At 38.4% G+C, this 22,325-nt stretch overlaps 2 protein-coding genes across 5 annotated transcripts in view; one reads left to right on the forward strand and one right to left on the reverse strand.

Moving 5' to 3' along the window:
* Nucleotides 1-12,310, forward strand: part of unc5cb (unc-5 netrin receptor Cb) — a 155,884-nt gene extending 143,574 nt beyond the window's left edge. For all 4 annotated transcript variants that reach the window (XM_088435596.1, XM_088435597.1, XM_088435599.1 and 1 more), the window contains 8 exons: nucleotides 1,630-1,992; nucleotides 5,870-5,957; nucleotides 6,035-6,206; nucleotides 7,302-7,535; nucleotides 8,431-8,580; nucleotides 8,828-8,992; nucleotides 9,766-9,944; nucleotides 10,703-12,310. In XM_088435596.1, the coding sequence (XP_088291722.1) occupies nucleotides 1,630-1,992; nucleotides 5,870-5,957; nucleotides 6,035-6,206; nucleotides 7,302-7,535; nucleotides 8,431-8,580; nucleotides 8,828-8,992; nucleotides 9,766-9,944; nucleotides 10,703-10,859 (1,508 nt within the window). In that variant the 3' untranslated portion in view covers nucleotides 10,860-12,310. The remainder of the gene's footprint in view (nucleotides 1-1,629; nucleotides 1,993-5,869; nucleotides 5,958-6,034; nucleotides 6,207-7,301; nucleotides 7,536-8,430; nucleotides 8,581-8,827; nucleotides 8,993-9,765; nucleotides 9,945-10,702) is intronic.
* A 6,328-nt stretch (nucleotides 12,311-18,638) lies between these two features.
* Nucleotides 18,639-22,325, reverse strand: part of bmpr1bb (bone morphogenetic protein receptor type 1Bb) — a 32,956-nt gene continuing 29,269 nt past the window's right edge. The window contains exons 9-13 of the mRNA XM_088435088.1: nucleotides 21,355-21,547; nucleotides 19,656-19,953; nucleotides 19,281-19,456; nucleotides 19,093-19,223; nucleotides 18,639-19,017 (exon numbers count right to left, since the gene is read on the reverse strand). Coding sequence (XP_088291214.1) covers nucleotides 18,892-19,017; nucleotides 19,093-19,223; nucleotides 19,281-19,456; nucleotides 19,656-19,953; nucleotides 21,355-21,547 — 924 coding nt within the window. The 3' untranslated portion in view covers nucleotides 18,639-18,891. The remainder of the gene's footprint in view (nucleotides 19,018-19,092; nucleotides 19,224-19,280; nucleotides 19,457-19,655; nucleotides 19,954-21,354; nucleotides 21,548-22,325) is intronic.

Consider the following 22,325-nt stretch of genomic DNA (forward strand, 5'->3'; position numbering starts at 1 on the left):
CAATCGTTTCTTTACAACAAACACATTTCAAGTCAAGGAGAAATCCTTGAAAGAGAGGCGAGAGCTGAAATTTCACCCAGGTAGTGACAACATGCCAAAGTTCAACATGGCACAAAAATAATCAAAATACCACACAATTTAGTCCAATCTCTTGATCTTTACATCAAGGACATTTCACTTCAAGGGAGAGCATGGAAAGAAGGCGGTAGGGAGCTGAAATTTCACCCTGATAGTCAGAACATGCCAAAGTTCAACATGGCACAAAAATAATTAAAATACCACACAATTTTATCCAATCATTTGATCTTTTACATCAGAGGCATTTCGCATCAGAGGGAAAGCATCGAAAGAAGACGCTAGGGAGCAAATTAATAACGTACAACTTTTGTGCACAAAATATTGTGCAAGATAAAACGAAAATTTTATGAAATTACAGTTCAGATTCCAAATTCCTTTGCAAGGAAAGTTTCACGAAACGGAGTTGTGGTAAGAGTTTGTTTTGAAGTCTCAGATCTAGATTTCTTTTTCATTTTCGCTAACCTCACCTTTGAGCGTAGCTGTTAAAATGTAGCATCAGCTGCGGCCAAAACCGCGTCTTCTCGGCGACTCGTCTGTTGATCGGCGCCCATTTTCCGGCAAACGAGAACGGGCGGCGGAGTGCGGCATGTCTTCAAACCAGACGAGAAACATTCATCCTCGTACCTGGCGGCTAAACGGAGCCTTAGCGCTGCCATCTGGCGCCCATGAATCCCAGCTGCGCCTTTAGCTCCTCAGACTGAGTAATGTTGTGTCGTGGCAGACTCCACTTCCTTAATGAGTAAAAAGCCAACGGGCGAAAACCGCCTTCGTTTTCTCCCGGCAGTTTTGATAATCAAATGTCTTCTTTCCGGCCGTGAAACCGCGAGATCCAGTCCACCAAAACGGGACTCAGACGGGACGATGGCGTTATCCGTAATAGAAATTAACGGGCGGTTGAAATTTTTGTTGGAAATGAGCTAGCTAGCGTGGAAAAGGAAACATCAACAAGGTTCATTTTTGAGGCGCGGTTACGCTAGTTTACGGAGGTGGGCACTGACGGACTTGCCGTCGGGTATGCGGAAAAAAAAATATGTCGGAAGTGCGATTTTTATTCGTCGTCGTAATCCTCGGAGTAGACATTACGTTAGCCTGCTACGTCCCTTTTTGCTAACCGAAATATAATTCGACCGATTCGTATGTTTATAAGCTATATTTCTTCATCTGTTGAAGTATAAACTGCAATCAGCCTGCAGGCAATGTGACAAAATGTCGCCCTCTAGTGGTGGCGGAAGGTTGGGCAAATATACACCGACGGACATTTATAATTATAGTATAAAAATATAAGTATATAATAATTATAATTCCGTCTTGAAAAAATGACGGACCAACGATGACGGAAAGTACTAAACACTACCAAAAGTAGAATACTAGTACTATGAAGGTTTTGATTTTGCTCCTGGGAAGAACTCCCAAATAAAAGTGTTCATATCCAAATATAATCTGGTACGGTAAGGTATCCATCGTGGATTCCAGGGTCGGGGTTATCGCAGGAACTCGTATGAGATCTTCCATTCCTGCTTCTTAAGATCTTTTTTCCCCTCGCGACCTCAGCCGATCTCCTCACGGCCCCGCCTGACCTGACCTCGGCGGCCGCCATGTACCGGGGCCCGGTCTACGCCCTGCACGACGTGGCCGACAAAATCCCGATGACCAACTCGCCCCTGCTGGACCCTCTACCGAACCTGAAGATCAAAGTGTACAACTCGTCCGGCCTGGTGACGCCGCAGGACGACCTCGGAGGCGAGTTCTCGTCCAAGCTGTCGCCCAAGCTGCCGCATTGCCTGCTGGACAACGCCGACGGTACCATGGGGCGCCGAACCCAGACCCAGACCTTGCTACGATCCAGAGACCCGTCCTGCACGGCGGTGGGGTCCTTCAGCTCGCAGGGGGGACACCTGATTGTCCCCAACTCAGGTATGCTACGCAGTTCGAATTGCATCCATTTGCGTTTATGTTCCTCCGCTGTTTGCCGAATAAATTTTGGTCTTTGCGCCTTATGGACTCTCAAAACTGAGAATCAGCCAAAAAGTTTGGGAATGAGGACGAGGCGTATGGTGCATTCAAACACAGTCGGGCATTTTAAACTCGTGAGAAACTCGATGCCATTTCACACTGGTAAATAATATATTAGGGTGAGAAAAGTCATGTCATGCAAACATCTGGGAAACATTGGCCTCTAGTGGTAGGATGAAATAAATAAATATGTATTTAGAATTAAGTTAATTATTTGTGAACAGATCTACTGTAATCCCAAAAGACTACAGATTCTGTTGAATGTTTTTCTGCGGACAAATATTTTCTTGATTATTTATTTTTTAAAACAATCCTGTCACTTGATTTTTTTTTTTTTTGCGGACAAATATTTAATAATGTATGAAAAGTTCTGAAGTTAAATAAATGTTGGTGGCATGTTTTATTTTATTTTATTTTATTTTATTATTTTATTTTATTTTATTTTATTTTATTTTATTTTTATTTTCATCTTATTTTATTTTTTATTTTATTTTATTTTTTTTTTTCAACCAAAAACGCTTTGCGCTGATTAAGGGGTACTTGGTTGAAAAAATATTTCACCGAAAACTGTCCTATACTATGACCAAACATAATTTCGCATCTATGAGTGCAAATCACACTTTTTATTTTTAATAATTATTGCAAATAAATTCCATTGTTTTGGGGTTAAATCAATCGATAATCCAACTCGAAAATTTCCCTCTGTAGAATCGAATTTTTGGGGGTATTAATTTAACCATGCTAACCTTTGAAATGACCTGACATATGTACGCAATCAGCGCGACTCTCGCATGACGTTGAGCGCTAGCGAAGGTGCGCGCTACGGAAGCGAAGGATCAGAGGGGCGCGCTCGCAGGCGTTTTTTCCCGTACGCCGGCTTCAAACGCCATCCGTCTGTTTTTCCAGCGCGACGCCGACAGCCGCAGACAAACGAGCCGCGACATTAAAGGATACGCCGTCTCCTCCGCTGGTTTGGGTTCCCGCTAAATTGTTCTCAGCTGGCTTTTACAAATCCCGCCTCATCGTGTTACACAAACACCGGGGAAGGAAGAATTCAGATATATTTGATCCGTTCTTCTGACAAAGTCGCTCATCCTCAAACTGCCTTTGGGATTGAGTATTTCGGAAATTATGACCGTATTTTCCGGACTATAAGGCGCACCAAAAAAAGGCGCAAAAAATTATTTTTGTCACGGATAAGCCGCACTGGACTATAAGGCGCAGGTAATAACATACGCAAAAAGATGGTATATAAAGGTTCTTTTTTTTTAGTTATTTCATTTTTTTTGTAATTGTCTGCCAAAAGCAACATCCTGTCTTTGAGTTTCAACATAATTCTAGAAAATGGATTGATATCTGTTTCTTAAATAGCGGTTTAAAATCAATACTTCAATAGCATCTTTTTTTGTCTCATTTGTTTGATGGTTTATTTCAGTAAACATAACGTTTTACGTAATTCATATTCAGTCATAAATACATAAATAAAATCACATATACTGTGTACTGGATATAAAATTTACAAATCACAAATTTACCCCAAATTTTATACGGTCTCTTATTAAATTTAGATTTTTTTTATATATATTGTTTTAACTCTTTTTGAGCACAGCCATTGATTCACATCTTTTCAGTTTTATTTGATAGTTGTTCCATAAATAACACATTTGTTTACACACATTTGCTTGCTGGTAGCTAGCAAAAAAAACAAAAAAAAAAAACACAGATAAGACGCACTGGACTATAAACCGCACTGGACTATAAGCCGCAGGGCTCAAATCATGAGGAAAAAGTTGAGATTTATAGTCTGAAAAATACAATATATGCAATGTAATTTGGAACTGTAAGGAATTCCAGGAAACCAAAAGTTTGAGAAACCCTGGGCTTGTTTGTGAAATTTGTATCTCAATTTGCTCTTTAAGTCCTCTCATAGCAGGATTTTTTTGTAAATAGTAAGGCCCAAAAAATGCTCTTAAGCCCTCTAAATTAATCTAATTATTTGTAGCAATATGAATGCAGTTCATTTGTTTGCCTTGATTGTTTTGCACTGTTGTTTTGGTGGTGCGTGTAGAGAACTTTTTTTAGGTCGTTTTATATGTACTTTTTTTTTTGGTACATTTCCAGTGATCTAGGCTAAATTTACAAGTCCACAGGAGCAATAATATTTATTTTGTGATCATTCTGAGCATATAGGCTTATTTAAGTTTCTTTTTTCACAGTAAACAAAACTAATTATCCTTCGTAGCAAGAGTGTTTTGTAACCTGAATTTTTCGACACAAGACGTTTGTAAGTAGAGGTGCCATTTTCTATCGATAAGGGAGAACTGTGAGTAAGAAAATGGCTTTTTTCAAACTTTATTGCTATGAGGTCCCACTGGCTGACTTTTGATTACTTTGCTGGCCAGGGTAAGAGGCCGACTTGTCACTTTTTTTTTTTTTTTTTTGAGAAAAGTTGACTTCAAGGACATTGGAAAATCAATGCGCGATCCAACTCCAGTGTGTGTGTGTTTGCATGTCCGCGAAGGAATATTTTCAAAGACCTTCTTTGACAGGACATCACATGAAATCAATGTGAGATGGAAAAATGTAAATCACGCTGCGAGCAGCTATGTGAGAAGGCAATAACGAAGGGAGAGATTATTGATTTCATAATGAAATGTCAAATCTGTTCCGCGTCTGATTTTTTTGAGCTAAGCGCGAGCTTTTTTCTTCCTATTTACTTCTCTTTATTGTTGGTTTGTGGCTCAAAGCGTTGCAAATGTCGTCATATTTCGAAATACTTTTCTGAATTTTGAGGATTTCACGTCACTGGGAATAATATTTTCATATGCTTGAAAAAGCAAGAAAATGGCACGAAAATCATGGCTAGTAGGAAAGTAGTAATTGGCGTCAAGGAAGTATGTTGTGGTCGTGCATCTCCACCTGTGGGCCGAGCGAAAATTAGTCTGGATTGTTAGTGGAAGTTTGATGACATTGTTGGAGTAGGAAAGTAGTAATAGTGTCAAAGAGTTTTGTTTTTGTAATAGATTTCCACTTAGAAAACTGACATAGTTGTATTATGGGGAGGAGGGAGTTTAGCCTGTGTCGTTAGTGGAAGTTACAGTAAGTTTTAGAGCATTGCTGGAAAAAGAATAAAGTAATGGTGTTGAGGAGTTTTGTTGTTTAATACATTTCAACTTAAAAGATTAGCATAGTATTCTAATAGGTAGGAGCTAAGTTTAGCCTGGGTCGTTAGTGAATATTACAGAGAGTTTAGCCTGGGTTTTTAGTGGAAGTTACAGTAAGTTTTAGAGCATTGCTGGAAAAAGAATAAAGTAATGTTGTTGAGGAGTTTTGTTGATTTCATAGATTTCAGCTTAAAAGATTAGCATAGTATTCTAATAGGTAGGAGCTAAGTTTAGCCTGGGTCGTTAGTGAATATTACAGAGAGTTTAGCCTGGGTCTTTATTGGAAGTTACAGAAGTCTTGGGTATCGTTGGAAAAGGAAAGCAGTAGGTTTCAAAGAGTTTAGTTGTTCTAATAGGTCTCCACTTTAAAGACTAGCATAAATGCTACATAATTGGGTTAAGTTTAGTCTGGGTCGCTAGTGGAAATCTCCATAAAACTTTGCATCGTAGTTTTTGATATATAGGCAGGATCCTCATTCTTACTTGCCGCCTGTGTCAAAAAGTACACACTTGCATTAGCATAATGCCATATTAGCATGCTAACATTAACCTGGCAGTGCATGAGTTGACTGCGAAATTAACGCGTAATTTTTTTTGGTTTGTACATAATCCAGGTGTGAGCCTGCTTATCCCGGCTGGAGCCATTCCGCAGGGTCGTGTGTATGAAATGTACGTGACCGTCCAGAGGAAGGAAAGCTTGAGGTAAGAAAGTCAAAATTTTATATATATATATATATATATATATATATATATATATATGTCTCCTTTTTCAACCCCAGGCCGGCAGTGGAAGACGGGCAGGCGGTCTTGAGTCCCGTGGTGAGCTGCGGGCCGCCAGGCGCACTCCTGACGCGCCCCCTGGTGCTCACCATGCATCACTGCGCCGTGTCGGACGGCCAGCAAGATTGGTTGATCCAGCTCAAGAGCCATTCGCCGCAGAACATATGGGAGGTGAGACCGTAGTATAGTTTGGGATAAACATCGTACAGTATGCGGTTTATTAACTCGGACATAGGTGGCGCTGCACTGTTTTATTATGCTTTATTATTATTTGTTATTTTATTACTGTAATTGTATTATATTATAAAAATTAGATTTATTATATTATTAATTTGAAAAATCAATCACGTCAATAAATATTTACTACCTTACTACCAAAATATGATTTAAGTACATAAATGAATTACTTCATTACTTTAGTAGAAAATAATAGTTACTATAGTATTTAATGTAATTGGTTAATTTAGTACTTGTTTACCTAAAGTAATCGATTACTTAAGTACCTAAAAAATTAGGCTTTCACCCCGAAATGAAAATGAATGAAAAAACATTAAAAAAACGTTAAAAAAAAAACCCTGAAAAAACATGTATAATCAATGAAAAAAATGTACAATCAGCATAAACATAATTTTTAAATACAAAAAAAAACTGAAACACACATGAATGAAAAAGCATAATAAACAAAAAGATGCATAATGAAGGAAAAAAAACAAAATACGAAAAAATACTGTACTGAATGAAAAAAAACAGTATACAAATACAACTGAAAAAACACTTATAATCAATGAAAATAATACTTCTAAATGAAAAAAAAACAATGAAACACACATGAAAGAAAAAGCGTGATCTAAAAATACGAACAAAAATACGAATAAGTATAAGTATTAAGAAATCAAAAATCCAAAAACATGTTTCTTCTTGTGAATGGCATAATAAACGGCACAACTCAATCCTAAACTTGAATCCCCAAAAAAAACAAACAAACAAAAAGCAAAACACGCGCGCACATTGTGACGCTCACGAATTCCCACGACAACATTTGACTTTGCGCTCAGCTGGAATAAACGATCCCGAGCGTCCATTAAAGAGCCCGACGGCGGTTAAACGTCCCGGCTGGCAACGGGACGGGTAAATTTCCCGGCCCGGTTTAACGGCGCGCCGGCGGATCAGCGAGGAAAGATGGAGAAAACGGGCACCTCCTTTCCCGAGGGAGTCGGCGACCTCGTCAAAACGTCAACGGCAAAATGTCGGCGGTGTCCCGCGCAGGACGTGGCGGTGGTGGGCGAGGAGAACTTCACCACGCCGTGCTACATCCAGATGGACGAGGAGGCCTGCCACATCCTGACGGAGACCCTGGGCACCTTCTGCCTGGCGGGCCAGTCGCTCAGCGCCGCCACCACCAAGCGCCTCAAGCTGGCCGTCTTCGGGCCGCTCACCTGCCCCGCCTCCGAGTACCGCGTTCGGGTCTACTGCCTGGACGACACGCAGGACGCGCTCAAGGTGGGGGGCGCGCTTACCATCGACCATTTAGAAGTTGTTTTCATCTATAGTATTTTTTTTTAATAACCATGTTTAGTCAGATGTTTTTTCGCCAAAAAATGACAATTTGTAGCAAGGGCTTTATTTATTTATTTATTTATTTGTTTGTTTATTTTAAAACAACATTTTTTTCGGGGGGCAGCATGTATAAGAAGGGTTTTTTCCACCTTTTTTTTTTTTTTTTTTTTTTTTTTTAGGAAGAACGACCGTGTGTAGTCAGGCGTTTTTTCGCAAAAAAATGACAATTTATAGTCCTTTTTTTTTTTTTTTTTAAATAATCAACCATTTTATCGGGAAAAAAACAACCATGTATAGTAGGCTTTTTTTCACAACGAAAACAACTGCAGGATTTTTTTTTTTTTCACAAAAAAAGACTAACTATAGTAAGACATTTTTTTGCAAATATTAGATTTAGATTAAGCCAGGTTTTTTTTGCCCCCCCCCCAAAAAAAGACCTCAATTTATAGTAAGGCTTTTTTTGTTTAAAGAAAAAAACAGCCAAGTTTAGTAAGGCTTTTTTTTTTTCCTGCAAAAGTTTTTTTTTTTACTTATTTTTACGCAGAATAAGGTTGAGGATATTTTTTTACCCAAATAAAAACAACCATGTGTTTTTCTTTAAGATGTGTTTTTTTTCTGACCTTGTATTCTAAGACTTTTTTTTTCTTAATGTCAATAATTATTCTAATGAGCTCAACTATGGTGTTCCTCAAGGCTCAATTTTAAGCCCACTTAATTTTAATTTTTGAGATTTTTGAGGAATATTCCAGCTCACTTGTGTCGCCTATGCTGGTAGATGTTTTGGAGCTTCACAAAGTACACTCAAGGAATATATGTATGTGTGTTGGTGTGATTTTAGGAAGTCCTCCAAATGGAGAAACAAATGGGCGGCAAGTTGTTGGACGAACCAAAGACGCTCAATTTCAGCGACAGCACCCACAACCTGAGACTTTCCATCCACGACATTCCGCACACGCTCTGGAAGAGCAAGCTTCTGGCAAAGTATCAGGTGAAAAATTTGTCATTATTTTTCACTAAATTGCTAAATTTCACCAAATTTGGCAGGTGCATGTATTTTGACGAAAATGGCTAGCGTTACAACATACATGGCCGCCTCTAAAATTGGCTAGCTCAATTTGGAATCCGAAGTCAGCCATTTTGGATTGGTGCGAATTCTAGGACTGGTATTTTGACAGATTCCTGGAGCAATCTGGAGAAGTTGAACGTTTTTGGGTTTTTTTTGTTTGTTTTTTCAGGAGCTGTGTTTCCAGCAAGTATGGGACGGCTCCCAGAGGAACCTTCACTGTTGTTTCACTCTGGAACGCTTCTCCACCGCCACGGTAGACCTCTCCTGCAAAATTTGCGTGCGCCAAGTAGAAGGAGAAGGTCAGATCTTTCAGCTGGACACCACGCTGTCAGAGGTAAACTTGACATTTGATATGTGATGAGTTTTCACAAAATCGTGCGCATCCGTCCAAAAAAATGGGAATGAGGATATTGATGGATTCTAATTCTCCGCAAAAATCCCTAAAATTATCCGATTACCATCTGATTACCATTTGGACCTTTTTTTTGGCTCCTTGGAAATGAAAGTCAGTAAAGACCATGAAGAGGATTTTTTGAAGGAATCACAAAACGGGCATTTTTTTTGGTATATTTATTTCTTTATTTTGTTATCTATTTTTAAACTCTTTGAAAAAAAAAATACTCTGATATTTTTTCTAAAGACTACTGTAGTGTGAGGCCTCCACATCCTTTCTTCCGTCCCACTTTGCACAAGAATGGCGAGCGAGGGCTAGAGGAGCAATCGTCCGCTTTTGTGTTTCCGTAATGACGCGAATTCAATTCAATTCCATTGTGAACCCGCTTCCTCTTCTTTCGCCTCGGAGACAGACGAGCGGCACTTTATCTTACTCCACGTGCTTTATAAATCCAAATCGTTTTGCCCTCAATTTCAAAACGGAAGGCGATGAAACGCCTCCTCATTTTTCACGTTTTTTTATAGACGTCTTTGTGAAACGTATCCGTTGGATTTTTGGTAGCCAAGCGCCGTTTGCTCATGCTCGTTTTTAGTCCATCTATTGTATTTCTCACTGTGTTAGCATTAAGCTAGCAAACTTGAAATTGATACGGTTGTTTTCAAGATACAAAAGGTCTTTTATGTGTAACTTGAAAGTCCGATTTCGTCCGACAGGATTCGCAGAGCATCGACACGTCCCTGCTGGACCCGGCTAGTAACATCACCACGCTAGTAGGACCCAACGCCTTCCGCATCCCCGTCTCCATCCGCCAGAAGCTGTGCGGCAGCCTGGATGCGCCGCAGACCCGCGGCAACGACTGGAGGATGCTGGCCCACAAGCTCAACCTGGACAGGTTGGACCAGAACAGTAGAAATTTTGGTTTTGACTCCCCAAAACCAGCGAGTGGCACTAGTGGCCTACTTAGGACATTTCCAAGCCTTTCATTGACTTTGTTGGTTGGCTTAGCCTGGACTCACATAAAGTCTTCAAAAGTCATAATACTCTAATCGGACATAATTATTCTTATTTCAGTTTTGTAAATATATAACTACAAAGTGTGATTACTTTTGCTATTATCGAATTTTTACAATTTTTGTATGTAAAGGGGGCATAGTTTCTCCACCCCAAAAAATGTAGGCGCTGATGGCGCTGAACAATATTTTGACTCTTTCAAAGTCAGCCCAATTTGGGTGTTAATAAGACCAGTAAAAAAATCCTCAGACCACAAGGGTTAAGTTGTAACCCTAATTTAAAGCCGTATTCTGTCAATGTGACAAGGCTTGAAGCCTTACTTTAAACCCCTACCTCTACTGTTGCAAAAATATGACCCGTAGTTGAAATCCTACTTTGAATCCCTAAACTCAAACCCTACAAATTTTCACCCTAATTTGATGCTGTAGTTTGAAAATCTGATCCTCAGTTGAAACCCTACTTTGAATCCCTAATCCTTAACTCTAACCCACCTTTGGAATTTTTACCCTAGTTCTGAAACCCAAACCCAGGTTTTAAACATTATTTCCGAACCCAAACCCCACTTTGAAAACCTGACCTTCGGTTAAGACCCAACATTGAAACGCTCCTCTGAAAATGTTTTTATTTCTTGGCGGACAGGTACCTGAACTACTTTGCGACCAAGTCCAGCCCGACGGGCGTCATCCTGGACCTGTGGGAGGCGCAGCACTTCCCGGACGGCAACCTGAGCCGCCTGGCCCAAGTCCTGGAGGAGATGGGACGCCACGACAGTCTCCTTCCCGCCGCCGAGCACTGACGTCGTCACGGCGACGGTAAACCGCCGCTACGCTCCCGCGCACCTCTGTAGTATTCGCGACACCGTCGACACGGCGACCGCACTCGGCCCGTGTCTCGACAAACGAGTTCGGGTCTCCTTGGCGACCCGGCCAACGGACTCATGTTCTGTGATAACATAGTATTTACCTCGTTCAATCCCAAAGACGGATTTATACGTCTTTACAGACATTCTTTCCCAGGTACTCATTTACAGATTTTTTTTTTAATTATTAAGTTACCCCTTATGCACACAATTTGCAAATCATACAATTTTTTTTCTCCTAAATTGGTAAATTTATTAACACCCCAAAAAATTGAAAAATGATACGTGTCTTTGTAGTCTGTGACGTGACGATCTCTACCTTCTGTCTCGAGTCAACAAAGAATTTTCTGAATGCTGACATAATTTGTCCACAGCTCAACGGAATGTTGCAAAAATCGGAGAAAAATCAATGCCATAAATCCTATTAAAATGCATCTCAAAATTTGCAATTATAATGGTTTTATATGGTCCAAAATTTGGACGATGATTACTTTTGTACACAAAATCTTGCACATCCAGCTGCAATCACACGTAAGAATCGTTGCATTTTGAAATTGTACGTTTTGATCATCTGCTGGAAATTTCAGCTCCCTAGTTTTTTTTTCCCCCCAATGATTTTTATGATGTCATAAAAAAATCAAAGGGATTTCCATAATTTGTAACAAGAGTTAAATGAGTGTCTCAAATGATTAATTAACTAATTAATGAAATGAATTAATTGAATTACCTGGGATTGAACTTGTAAGACTTTTGAAAATACGTAAAAAAACGCATTTGGGATTGAATGGATCAACATGAGTAATGGTAATCCCATTTATGTTTTTTTTGTTTTGTTTTTGTTCAAAATAATAAGCGCCAGTGACACTATTTTTCTCGCTTCTCTCCAATTATTGTTTGTCCACTATTTGACAAAGAGGAGGGTTGACGATGCCGATTTTTCTTATTTGTACGTTGTGACCCTAAAGGAGTGATGGATGTAATAGTATGTCAAAAAAAAAAAATCCTCTATTTTTCTAGGACCAAATGTAAACAGTACAGTTGCTTTTTTTGCCAAATAATGGACAGGAAATGAGAGACGTTGGGAATGCATTTCAAGCGATTGTCACATTTTAAGTCTTATTTGTAAATGCATTGTATTTGGGCAAAGCAGTCTATGCAAATGTTTTTGTTTTTTTTTTCCCATGTATTATACTCGTACGTCCTAATGAGGGCGCTCTTTTTTTTTTTTTGTGGTGCTGCTTCGTGATGCTAACGTGTGTGTTATGTACAAGCGCGGATGCTCACCAGGCGCTCACGTCTCATCCGGCAAACTTATTTGTATAAAGTGTAAGAAATGTGATTTTTAAGACTAATAATAAATTATATTTATATGCAACACTTGAAACAAAGTATGTGGAGTTGTTTTATGTTTTTTTTCACAGCGTATTTAAGCCATGGTCGACAGTCTATAGTAAGGCTTTTTTTTTTAAAAAAACGGCAGTTTATAGTAAGGCTTTTTTACGAAAAAAGTGACAGTCTATAGTAAGGCTTTTTTTTACAAAACGACAGTCTATAGTAAGGCTTTTTTTCCAAAAAAACGACAGTTAATAGTAAGGCTTTTTTTACAAAACAACAGTCTAAAGTAAGGCTTTTTTTTCAAAAAAACGACAGTTTATAGTAAGGCTTTTTTACGAAAAAGTGACAGTCTATAGTAAGGCTTTTTTTTACAAAACGACAGTCTATAGTAAGGCTTTTTTTTTTCAAAAAAACGACAGTTTATAGTAAGGCTTTTTTTACAATACAACAGTCTAAAGTAAGGCTTTTTTTTCAAAAAAACGACAGTTTATAGTAAGGCTTTTTTACGAAAAAAGTGACAGTCTATAGTAAGGCTTTTTTTTTGCAAAAAACGACAGTCTATAGTAAGGCTTTTTTTTACAAAACGACAGTCTATAGTAAGGCTTTTTTTTCACAAAAAAACGACAGTCTATAGTAAGGCTTTTTTTCGGAAAAAAATGACAGTCTATAGTAAGGCTTTTTTTTCGCAACAAAACGACAGTCTATAGTAAGGCTTTTTTTTCGCAACAAAACGACAGTCTATAGTAAGGCTTTTTTTTCGCAAAAAAACGACAGTCTATAGTAAGCCTTTTTTTCACAAAAAAACGACAGTCTATAGTAAGGCTTTTTTTTCGCAAAAAAACGACAGTCTATAGTAAGGCTTTTTTTTCGCAAAAAAATGACGGTCTATAGTAAGGCTTTTTTTCGCAACAAAACAGTCTATAGTAAGGCTTTTTTTCTGCAAAAAAACGACAGTCTATAGTAAGGCTTTTTTTTCGCAAAAAAATGACAGTCTATAGTAAGGTTTTTTTTCGCAACAAAACAGTCTATAGTAAGGCTTTTTTTCGCAAAAAAACGACAGTCTATAGTAAGGCTTTTTTTTCGCAAAAAAAACAAAAAAAAACGACAGTCTATAGTAAGGCTTTTTTTCGCAAAAAAAACGACAGTCTATAGTAAGGCTTTTTTTCACAAAAAAACGACAGTCTATAGTAAGGCTTTTTTTCGCAACAAAACGACAGTCTAAAGTAAGGCTTTTTTTTTCACAAAAAAACGACAGTCTATAGTAAGGCTTTTTTTTCGCAAAAAAATGACAGTCTATAGTAAGGCTTTTTTTTTGCAAAAAAACGACAGTCTATAGTAAGGCTTTTTCGCAAAAAAACGACAGTCTATAGTAAGACTTTTTTTCGCAACAAAACGACAGTCTATAGTCAGGCTTTTTTTTCACAAAAAAATGACAGTCTATAGTAAGGTTTTTTTTTGCAAAAAAAACGACAGTCTATAGTAAGGCTTTTTTTCGCAAAAAAAAACGACAGTCTATAGTAAGGCTTTTTTTTCACAAAAAAAACGACAGTCTATAGTAAGGCTTTTTTTTCGCAAAAAAACGACAGTCTATAGTAAGGCTTTTTTTTCGCCAAAAAAATGACAGTCTATAGTAAGGCTTTTTTTCGCAAAAAAACGACAGTCTATAGAAAGACTTTTTTTTCGCAACAAAACGACAGTCTATAGTAAGGCTTTTTTTTCGCAAAAAAAAAGACAGTCTATAGTAAGGCTTTTTTTTCGCAAAAAAACGACAGTCTATAGTAAGGCTTTTTTTTCGCAAAAAAACGACAGTCGTTCGCAAAAAAAACGACAGTCTATAGTAAGGCTTTTTTTTGCAAAAAAAACGACAGTCTATAGTAAGGCTTTTTTTCACAAAAAAACGACAGTCTATAGTAAGGCTTTTTTTCGCAACAAAACGACAGTCTATAGTAAGGCTTTTTTTCTCAAAAAAACCACAGTCTATAGTAAGGCTTTTTTTTCGCGAAAAAACGACAGTCTATAGAAAGACTTTTTTTTCGCAACAAAACGACAGTCTATAGTAAGGCTTTTTTTTCGCAAAAAAAAGACAGTCTATAGTAAGACTTTTTTTTCGCAAAAAAACGACAGTCTATAGTAAGGCTTTTTTTCGCAAAAAAATGACAGTCTATAGTAAGGCTTTTTTTTCGCAAAAAAACGACAGTCTATAGTAAGGCTTTTTTTTTCGCAAAAAAACGACAAGTCTATAGTAAGGCTTTTTTTTCGCAAAAAAACCACAGTCTATAGTAAGGCTTTTTTTCGCAAAAAAACGACAGTCTATAGTAAGGCTTTTTTTTCGCAAAAAAATGACAGTCTATAGTAAGGCATTTTTTTACAAAAAAACGGCAGTCTATAGTAAGGCTTTTTTCCACAAAAAAATGACAGTCTATAGTAAGGCTTTTTTTTCGCAAAAAAATGACAGTCTATAGTAAGGCTTTTTTTTCGCAAAAAAACGACGGTCTATAGTAAGGCTTTTTTTTCGCAACAAAACGACAGTCTATAGTAAGGCTTTTTTTCTGCAAAAAAACGACAGTCTATAGTAAGGCTTTTTTTTCGCAAAAAAATGACAGTCTATAGTAAGGTTTTTTTTCGCAACAAAACAGTCTATAGTAAGGCTTTTTTTCGCAAAAAAAAACGAGTCTATAGTAAGGCTTTTTTTCACGAAAAAACGACAGTCTTTAGTAAGGCTTTTTTTTCGCAAAAAAACGACAGTCTATAGTAAGGCTATAGACGACAGTCTAAAAGTAAGGCTTTTTTTTCGCAAAAAAACGACAGTCTATAGTAAGGCTTTTTTTCGCAAAAAAATGACAGTCTATAGTAAGGCTTTTTTTTCGCAAAAAAATGACAGTCTATAGTAAGGCTTTTTTTTCGCAAAAAAACGACGGTCTATAGTAAGGCTTTTTTTTCGCAACAAAACGACAGTCTATAGTAAGGCTTTTTTTCTGCAAAAAAACGACAGTCTATAGTAAGGCTTTTTTTTCGCAAAAAAACGACGGTCTATAGTAAGGCTTTTTTTTCGCAACAAAACGACAGTCTATAGTAAGGCTTTTTTTCTGCAAAAAAACGACAGTCTATAGTAAGGCTTTTTTTCGCAAAAAAAAACGAGTCTATAGTAAGGCTTTTTTTCACGAAAAAACGACAGTCTATAGTAAGGCTTTTTTTTCGCAAAAAAACGACAGTCTATAGTAAGGCTTTTTTTTTCGCAAAAAAACGACACTCTATAGTAAGGCTTTTTTTTCGCAAAAAAACGACAGTCTATAGTAAGGCTTTTTTTCTGCAAAAAAACGACAGTCTATAGTAAGGCTTTTTTTCGCAAAAAAAAACGAGTCTATAGTAAGGCTTTTTTTCACGAAAAAACGACAGTCTATAGTAAGGCTTTTTTTTCGCAAAAAAACGACAGTCTATAGTAAGGCTTTTTTTCCGCAAAAAAACAAGTCCATAGTAAGGCTTTTTTTTCGCAACAAAACGACAGTCTATAGTAAGGCTTTTTTTCGCAAAAAAACGACAGTCTATAAGTAAGTAAGGCTTTTTTTTCGCAAAAAAATGACAGTCTATGGTAAGGCTTTTTTTTCGCAAAAAAACGACAGTCTATAGTAAGGCTTTTTTTTCGCAAAAAAATGACGGTCTATAGTAAGGCTTTTTTTTCGCAAAAAAACGACAGTCTATAGTAAGGCTTTTTTTTCGCAAAAAAACGACAGTCTATAGTAAGGCTTTTTTCCACAAAAAAACGACAGTCTATAGTAAGGCTTTTTTTCGCAAAAAAACGACAGTCTATAGTAAGGCTTTTTTTTCGCAAAAAAACGACAGTCTTTAGTAAGGCTTTTTTTTCGCAAAAAATTGACAGTCTATAGTAAGGCTTTTTTTTCGCAAAAAAACGACAATCTATAGTAAGGCTTTTTTTTCGCAAAAAAACCACAGTCTATAGTAAGGCTTTTTTTTCGCAAAAAAACCACAGTCTATAGTAAGGCTTTTTTTTCGCAAAAAAATGACAGTCTATAGTAAGGCTTTTTTTTTGCAAAAAAAACGACAGTCTATAGTAAGGCTTTTTTTTCGCAAAAAAATGACAGTCTATAATATGGCTTTTTTTTCGCAAAAAAAACGACAGTCTATAGTAAGGCTTTTTTTCGCAAAAAAACGACAGTCTATAGTAAGGCTTTTTTTTCGCAAAAAAATGACAGTCTATAGTAAGGCTTTTTTGTCGCAAAAAAACGACAGTCTATAGTAAGGCTTTTTTTCCGCAAAAAAACGAGTCCATAGTAAGGCTTTTTTTTCGCAAAAAAACGACAGTCTATAGTAAGGCTTTTTTTTCGCAAAAAAACGACAGTCTATAGTAAGGCTTTTTTTTCGCAAAAAAACGACAGTCTATAGTAAGGCTTTTTTTTCGCAAAAAAACGACAGTCTATAGTAAGGCTTTTTTTTTCGCAAAAAAATGACAGTCTATAGTAAGGCTTTTTTTTCGCTAAAAAAACGACAGTCTATAGTAAGGCTTTTTTTTCGCAAAAAAACGGCAGTCTATAGTAAGGCTTTTTTTTTGCAAAAAAACGACAGTCTATAGTAAGGCTTTTTTCCGCAAAAAAACGACAGTCTATAGTAAGGCTTTTTTTTCGCAAAAAAATGACAGTCTATAGTAAGGCTTTTTTTCGCAAAAAAACGACAGTCTATAGTAAGGCTTTTTTTCCGCAACAAAACGAGTCTATAGTAAGGCTTTTTTTTCGCAACAAAACGACAGTCTATAGTAAGGCTTTTTTTTCGCAAAAAAACGACAGTCTATAGTAAGGCTTTTTTTCGCAACAAAACGAGTCTATAGTAAGGCTTTTTTTTCGCAAAAAAACCACAGTCTATAGTAAGGCTTTTTTTTTCGCAAAAAAACGACAGTCTATAGTAAGGCTTTTTTTTCGCAAAAAAACGACAGTCTATAGTAAGGCTTTTTTTTCGCAAAAAAACGACAGTCAATAGTAAGGCTTTTTTTTCGCAAAAAAACGACAGTCAATAGTAAGGCTTTTTTTTCGCAAAAAAATGACAGTCTATAGTAAGGCTTTTTTTTCGCAAAAAAATGACAGTCTAGAGTAAGGCTTTTTTTTCGCAAAAAAACGACAGTCTATAGTAAGGCTTTTTTTCGCAAAAAAATGACAGTCTATAGTAAGGCTTTTCTTTCGCAAAAAAACGACAGTCTATAGTAAGGCTTTTTTTTCGCAAAAAAACGACAGTCTATAGTAACGCTTTTTTTTCGCAAAAAAACGACAGTCTATAGTAAGGCTTTTTTTTCGCTAAAAAAACGACAGTCTATAGTAAGGCTTTTTTTTCGCAAAAAAACGGCAGTCTATAGTAAGGCTTTTTTTTTGCAAAAAAACGACAGTCTATAGTAAGGCTTTTTTCCGCAAAAAAACGACAGTCTATAGTAAGGCTTTTTTTTCGCAAAAAAATGACAGTCTATAGTAAGGCTTTTTTTCGCAAAAAAACGACAGTCTATAGTAAGGCTTTTTTTTCGCAAAAAAATGACAGTCTATAGTAAGGCTTTTTTTCGCAAAAAAACGACAGTCTATAGTAAGGCTTTTTTTTTCGCAAAAAATTGACAGTCTATAGTAAGACTTTTTTTTCGCAACAAAACGACAGTCTACAGTAAGGCTTTTTTTCACAAAAAAACGACAGTCTATAGTAAGGCTTTTTTTCGCAAAAAAAACGACAGTCTATAGTAAGGCTTTTTTTTACAAAACGACAGTCTATAGTACGGCTTTTTTTCCAAAAAACAACAGTTTATAGTAAGGCTATTTTACGAAAAAAGTGACAGTCTATAGTAAGGCTTTTTTTTCTTCTAAAAATTACTTTTTTTTTAATTAAAAAACAACAGGAAGCGGTTTTCCCAATTTGGCAGGAAAAAAAGACCATGTAAGGCTTGTTTTTCTCATTTTTGTTCATTACTGAACGTCCGCAGGGGGGTCTCCGTCGGCCCCGCTTACAGAATGTATGACGATTTATAGGTCACACAGACGAACGCGGACCCCGGGAATGTATGAATTGGCCTTCGTTCTCAACCGCAGCAAATATATATATATATATATATATATATATATATATACACATATATATACATATATATATATATATATATATATATATATATATATATATACATACATACATAAATACATACTGTACATACATACATACAAAGTATGGGGAGTTGTTTTATGTTTATTTTCACAGCGTATTTAAGCCATGGTCGTTTTTTGCAAAAACTTTTTAATTCTTCCTCACATGGCTGCTGCGGGTGTCTCGACAGTTTCTTTTCTTTTTTTTTACATGCAAATGAATGGTTGAAACCAACACTGACAAAAGAGCGGAAGCAACAAAAGTATTAAATTAATTTAATCCAACTGGTGACAACCCAGGAGCAAACAATCCTGATAAATTCACTGCGCATCGTCTTCTTTGGTCAAACAAACAAAAAATAAAAAATCAAAATCAACAGTACAAAAGACTGCACCTAGAAATACAGCTTGATGGCTTTGAAGGAAGGGCTAGGCGTTCCCCCCCGGCTCTCTTCGAGAGCCACTCAGCTTTCACAGAAAGCACTGTCCAAAGTGTCCTTTTTTTGCGCGCGTCACGGCTTGATGTCCTGCGTCTCCAAAATCCTGGCGAGGGTCTTCTTCACTCGCAAGGCCGTGAGGCGCGAGGCCGGCTTGTGCGACCAGCATTCCGACATCACTTTCGCCATCTGATGTAAACACTAAAAAAAAAAAAAAAAATACGGCAAAAAGTGATGTCTCACACAGGCGCAGTTTCCGTGACGATGTCCAAATACCTCGTCCGTGGCCCAACGGTTGGCCAACGCCGGTCTTTGCTGCTTGACGCAGACGACCTTCCTCATGTCGTCGTAGGAGGGGTCAGAGGTCACCAGGTCGTAATAGGGGAGCTGGTAGTCCTCCACGATGCCTTCGCGCCGCAATAATTAGCGAGTGGGTAAAAGACGTGGGACGCGACGGGCATTACCTCCGGAGACGCAGCGCCGAGCCATCTCCCACACGATGAGGCCGAAGCTGTACATGTCGGCCATGATGAAGGACTGGAAGTTGCTTCTGTTCAGGGTCTCGTCCAGAACCTCGGGGGGCATGTAGCGCTTGGTGCCCACTCGCAAATTGGCCGGCACGTCCACCTCGTTGGTGTCGCTGGCCGAGGACGCGGGAAAAAAAGAAAAAATCATATATATATATGTTTCCTCTAAGTTGGAGCAGAAAAAAATATGGGTTTTAAATATTCAATATTTCAATAAATAAATAAATAACTGTTCAAAAATGTAAAAAAAAAAAATCGTCAAGAAAAAATTCCCCACTTGGTGAATTTTGTTTATTTCTGGCGGCGGCGGACCTGTTAAACTTGACGGCCAGGCCCAGGTCGGCGATGCAGCAGGTGGCGTTCCTCTTGACCAGGACGTTCTTGCTCTTGAGGTCGCGGTGGGCGATGGCGGGCTTGCCCTGCGTGCCGTAGATCTGGGTGTGCAGGTGGCACAGCCCCGACGCGGCCGAGTGGGCCAGCCTGAGCAGGGCCCCGCCGTCCAGCGTCTTGCACTTCAGGTAGTCGTACAGCGAGCCGTTCTCGTGGTAGTCCGTGATCAGGTACAGCTGCGTCCACGAGCCCGTGCCCTTGATGTCGGCCGCGATGAAGCCTGAGCGCCGCCGAAGCGGGAGGGCGGAAGGAGAGGCGGCGTGAGAAGAAGAGGGGGCAAGGAGATGGAGCGAAAGGAGAAGAAAAGAGGAATAGGAAGAAGAAGACGTGGAAGGACAAGAGGTGGAAGAAGGAGCGATGGAAGGAGGAAAAGAGGCAGAACAAGGAGAAGAGAAGGAAGAACAACAAGTGGAAGAAAAAGAAAAGGAAGAAGGAGGAGGAGAATAAGGAGAAAGACAAGGAAAAGTAGGAGGAAGAAGAAGTGGAAGAGGGAGAAGAAACTGTGGAAGAAGGTTGAAGGAGAGGGAGGAAAAAAAGGAAGGTGGAAGAAGAAAAAGACAAGAAGAGGAAGAAGGAAAAGAAGAAGAGGAGGAGGAAAAGGGAGAAAAAGAAGGAAAAGAAAAAGAGGAGGAAGAAGAAGCGATAGACTGAGAAGGAGAAGAAGCAGTGAAAGGAGGTTGAAGAAGATGGACGTACGTGGTGGAAGAAGAAAAAGACAAGAAGAGGAAGAAGGAGAAAAAAGAAGGAAAGAAAAAGCAGAAGAAGAAGCGCGAGGAAAAACATCACAATGTGGAAGGAGAAAAAGAGGTGGAAGAGGAAGAAGGAGAAAAGAAGTGGAAGAGGGAGAAGAAACGGTGGAAGAAGGTTGAAGGAGAGGGAGGAAGGAGAAAAAGAAGGAAAAGAAGAGAAGAGGAGGAAGAAGAAGTAATAGAGGGAGAAGGAGTGGTGAAAGGAGGTTGAAGAAGAGGGAGGAATACGTGGTGGAAGAAGAAAAAGGCAAGAAGAGGAAGGAGGAAGAAGAAGAAGGAAAAGAAGGAGAGGAGGAAGAAGAAGGAAAAGAAGAAGAAGAGGAGGAAGAAGCAGAAGATTGAGAAGGACAAGAAGTGGTGGAAGAAGGCCAAAGAAGAGGGAGGAAGTTGTGGAAGAAGAAAAAGACAAGAAGAGGTAGAAGAAGAAGGAGAAAAAAGAAGGAAAGAGGAAGCGGAAGAAGAAGGGCGAGGAAAAACATGAATGTGGAATGAGAAAGAGGTGGAGGAAGAAAAAGGCAAGAAGAGGAAGAAGAAGAAGAAGTGGAAGAAGAAGGAGAAAAGAGGAGAAAGAAGAGGTAGAAGAAGAAAGAAAGGAAGAGAAAGGAGGAGAAAAGGCAGACAAAAGCCAGAGGAGGAAGAAGAAAGAAATGAGAAAAGTAGTGCAAGGAGGTTGACGAAAAGGAAACAAGAAGAGGAGGAAGAAAAAATGTAAAAAAAGGAGAAGAAACAGGAGCGGGAAGAACAAGAGGTTGAAGAGAAGAAGAAAAGGAAAAGACAAAGAAAAGCGGTGTATGAAGTAGAAGACGTGGAAGAGGAAGAAGATGAAGTGGAAGAAGAAAGAGGAGAAAAGGAAACAAAAGAAGAGGAGTAACCCAAAATGTTGTCGTGTCGCATGAGGAAGGTCTGGTAGATTTCCGTCTCCCTGAACCAGCTCTCTTCCTCGGTGGTGAAGAAGACTTTGACGGCCACGCGCTCGCCTCGCCACTTGCCCATCCACACCTCGCCGTAGCGCCCCTTCCCGATCTGCTTGACCATCTGAATCTGCTTGGCGATGGTGCGCTGAACCTGCGCGCAAAAAAGGATTTATTCCGGCGCCGAAGTCTTCTTTGCGGAACGTAAACCTGATGTTGGCCTCAAGGAGCCATGAAAGTGTGCTGCTGATATTCTAAACGCACTTTGACGAACACAAATCAATGAGGTGTGTGACTTAACAGCATTAATAACATTTAAGCTAGCCATCAGAATGTTAGCTCGCGGACATTAGCATGCTAGCTTAGTCTAAAACAGACAAGTAGTTTTTTTTGTTAGTTTAACAACTTTGCGTAATCAACCGTGTAAATAAGTGAGATAATCAACAACAGGCGTTAAGTTGGCGCCTTTTGATTAGTAATTCGTGCGTTAGCTTCTGAACGTTAGCATGCTAGCTTAGTCTACTGTTAATCATAAGAGAAGGAGGGTACAAGGGTACCCTTTTACTACATCTTTTTTAAGTGTTTTTATTTTTTTATCGTTTTACATTTTTGAGTAAGAGTACAATAATCATCAGCAGGTGTTAAGCTAGCAAGGTAGCATAATGTTAATATGCCATCTTAGGCTACTGTTTATTGTATAACAGAAAAGTGGGGCACTGGATTTTGTTGCTGTTATTATTATTTTACAATAGCATTTTTAGCATTTTGTTTTCGTTACAATTTTACACTTTTGACTCATCTACTGTGTGGGGCATTAATCGTTAGAGGTGCTTATTTAGCAAAGCGTATTTAAGTGCTGAAAAATGCAGTAATCGTCAACAGGTGTTAAGCTAGCGATTAGCATTTCAACTAGGATCACTGCGTTAGCTTCT

Source organism: Hippichthys cyanospilos, chromosome 15 (genome assembly GCF_059441005.1).
Source record: "Hippichthys cyanospilos isolate Australia breed blue-spotted pipefish chromosome 15, RoL_Hcya_1.0, whole genome shotgun sequence".
NCBI classification, from domain to species: Eukaryota; Metazoa; Chordata; class Actinopteri; order Syngnathiformes; family Syngnathidae; genus Hippichthys; species Hippichthys cyanospilos.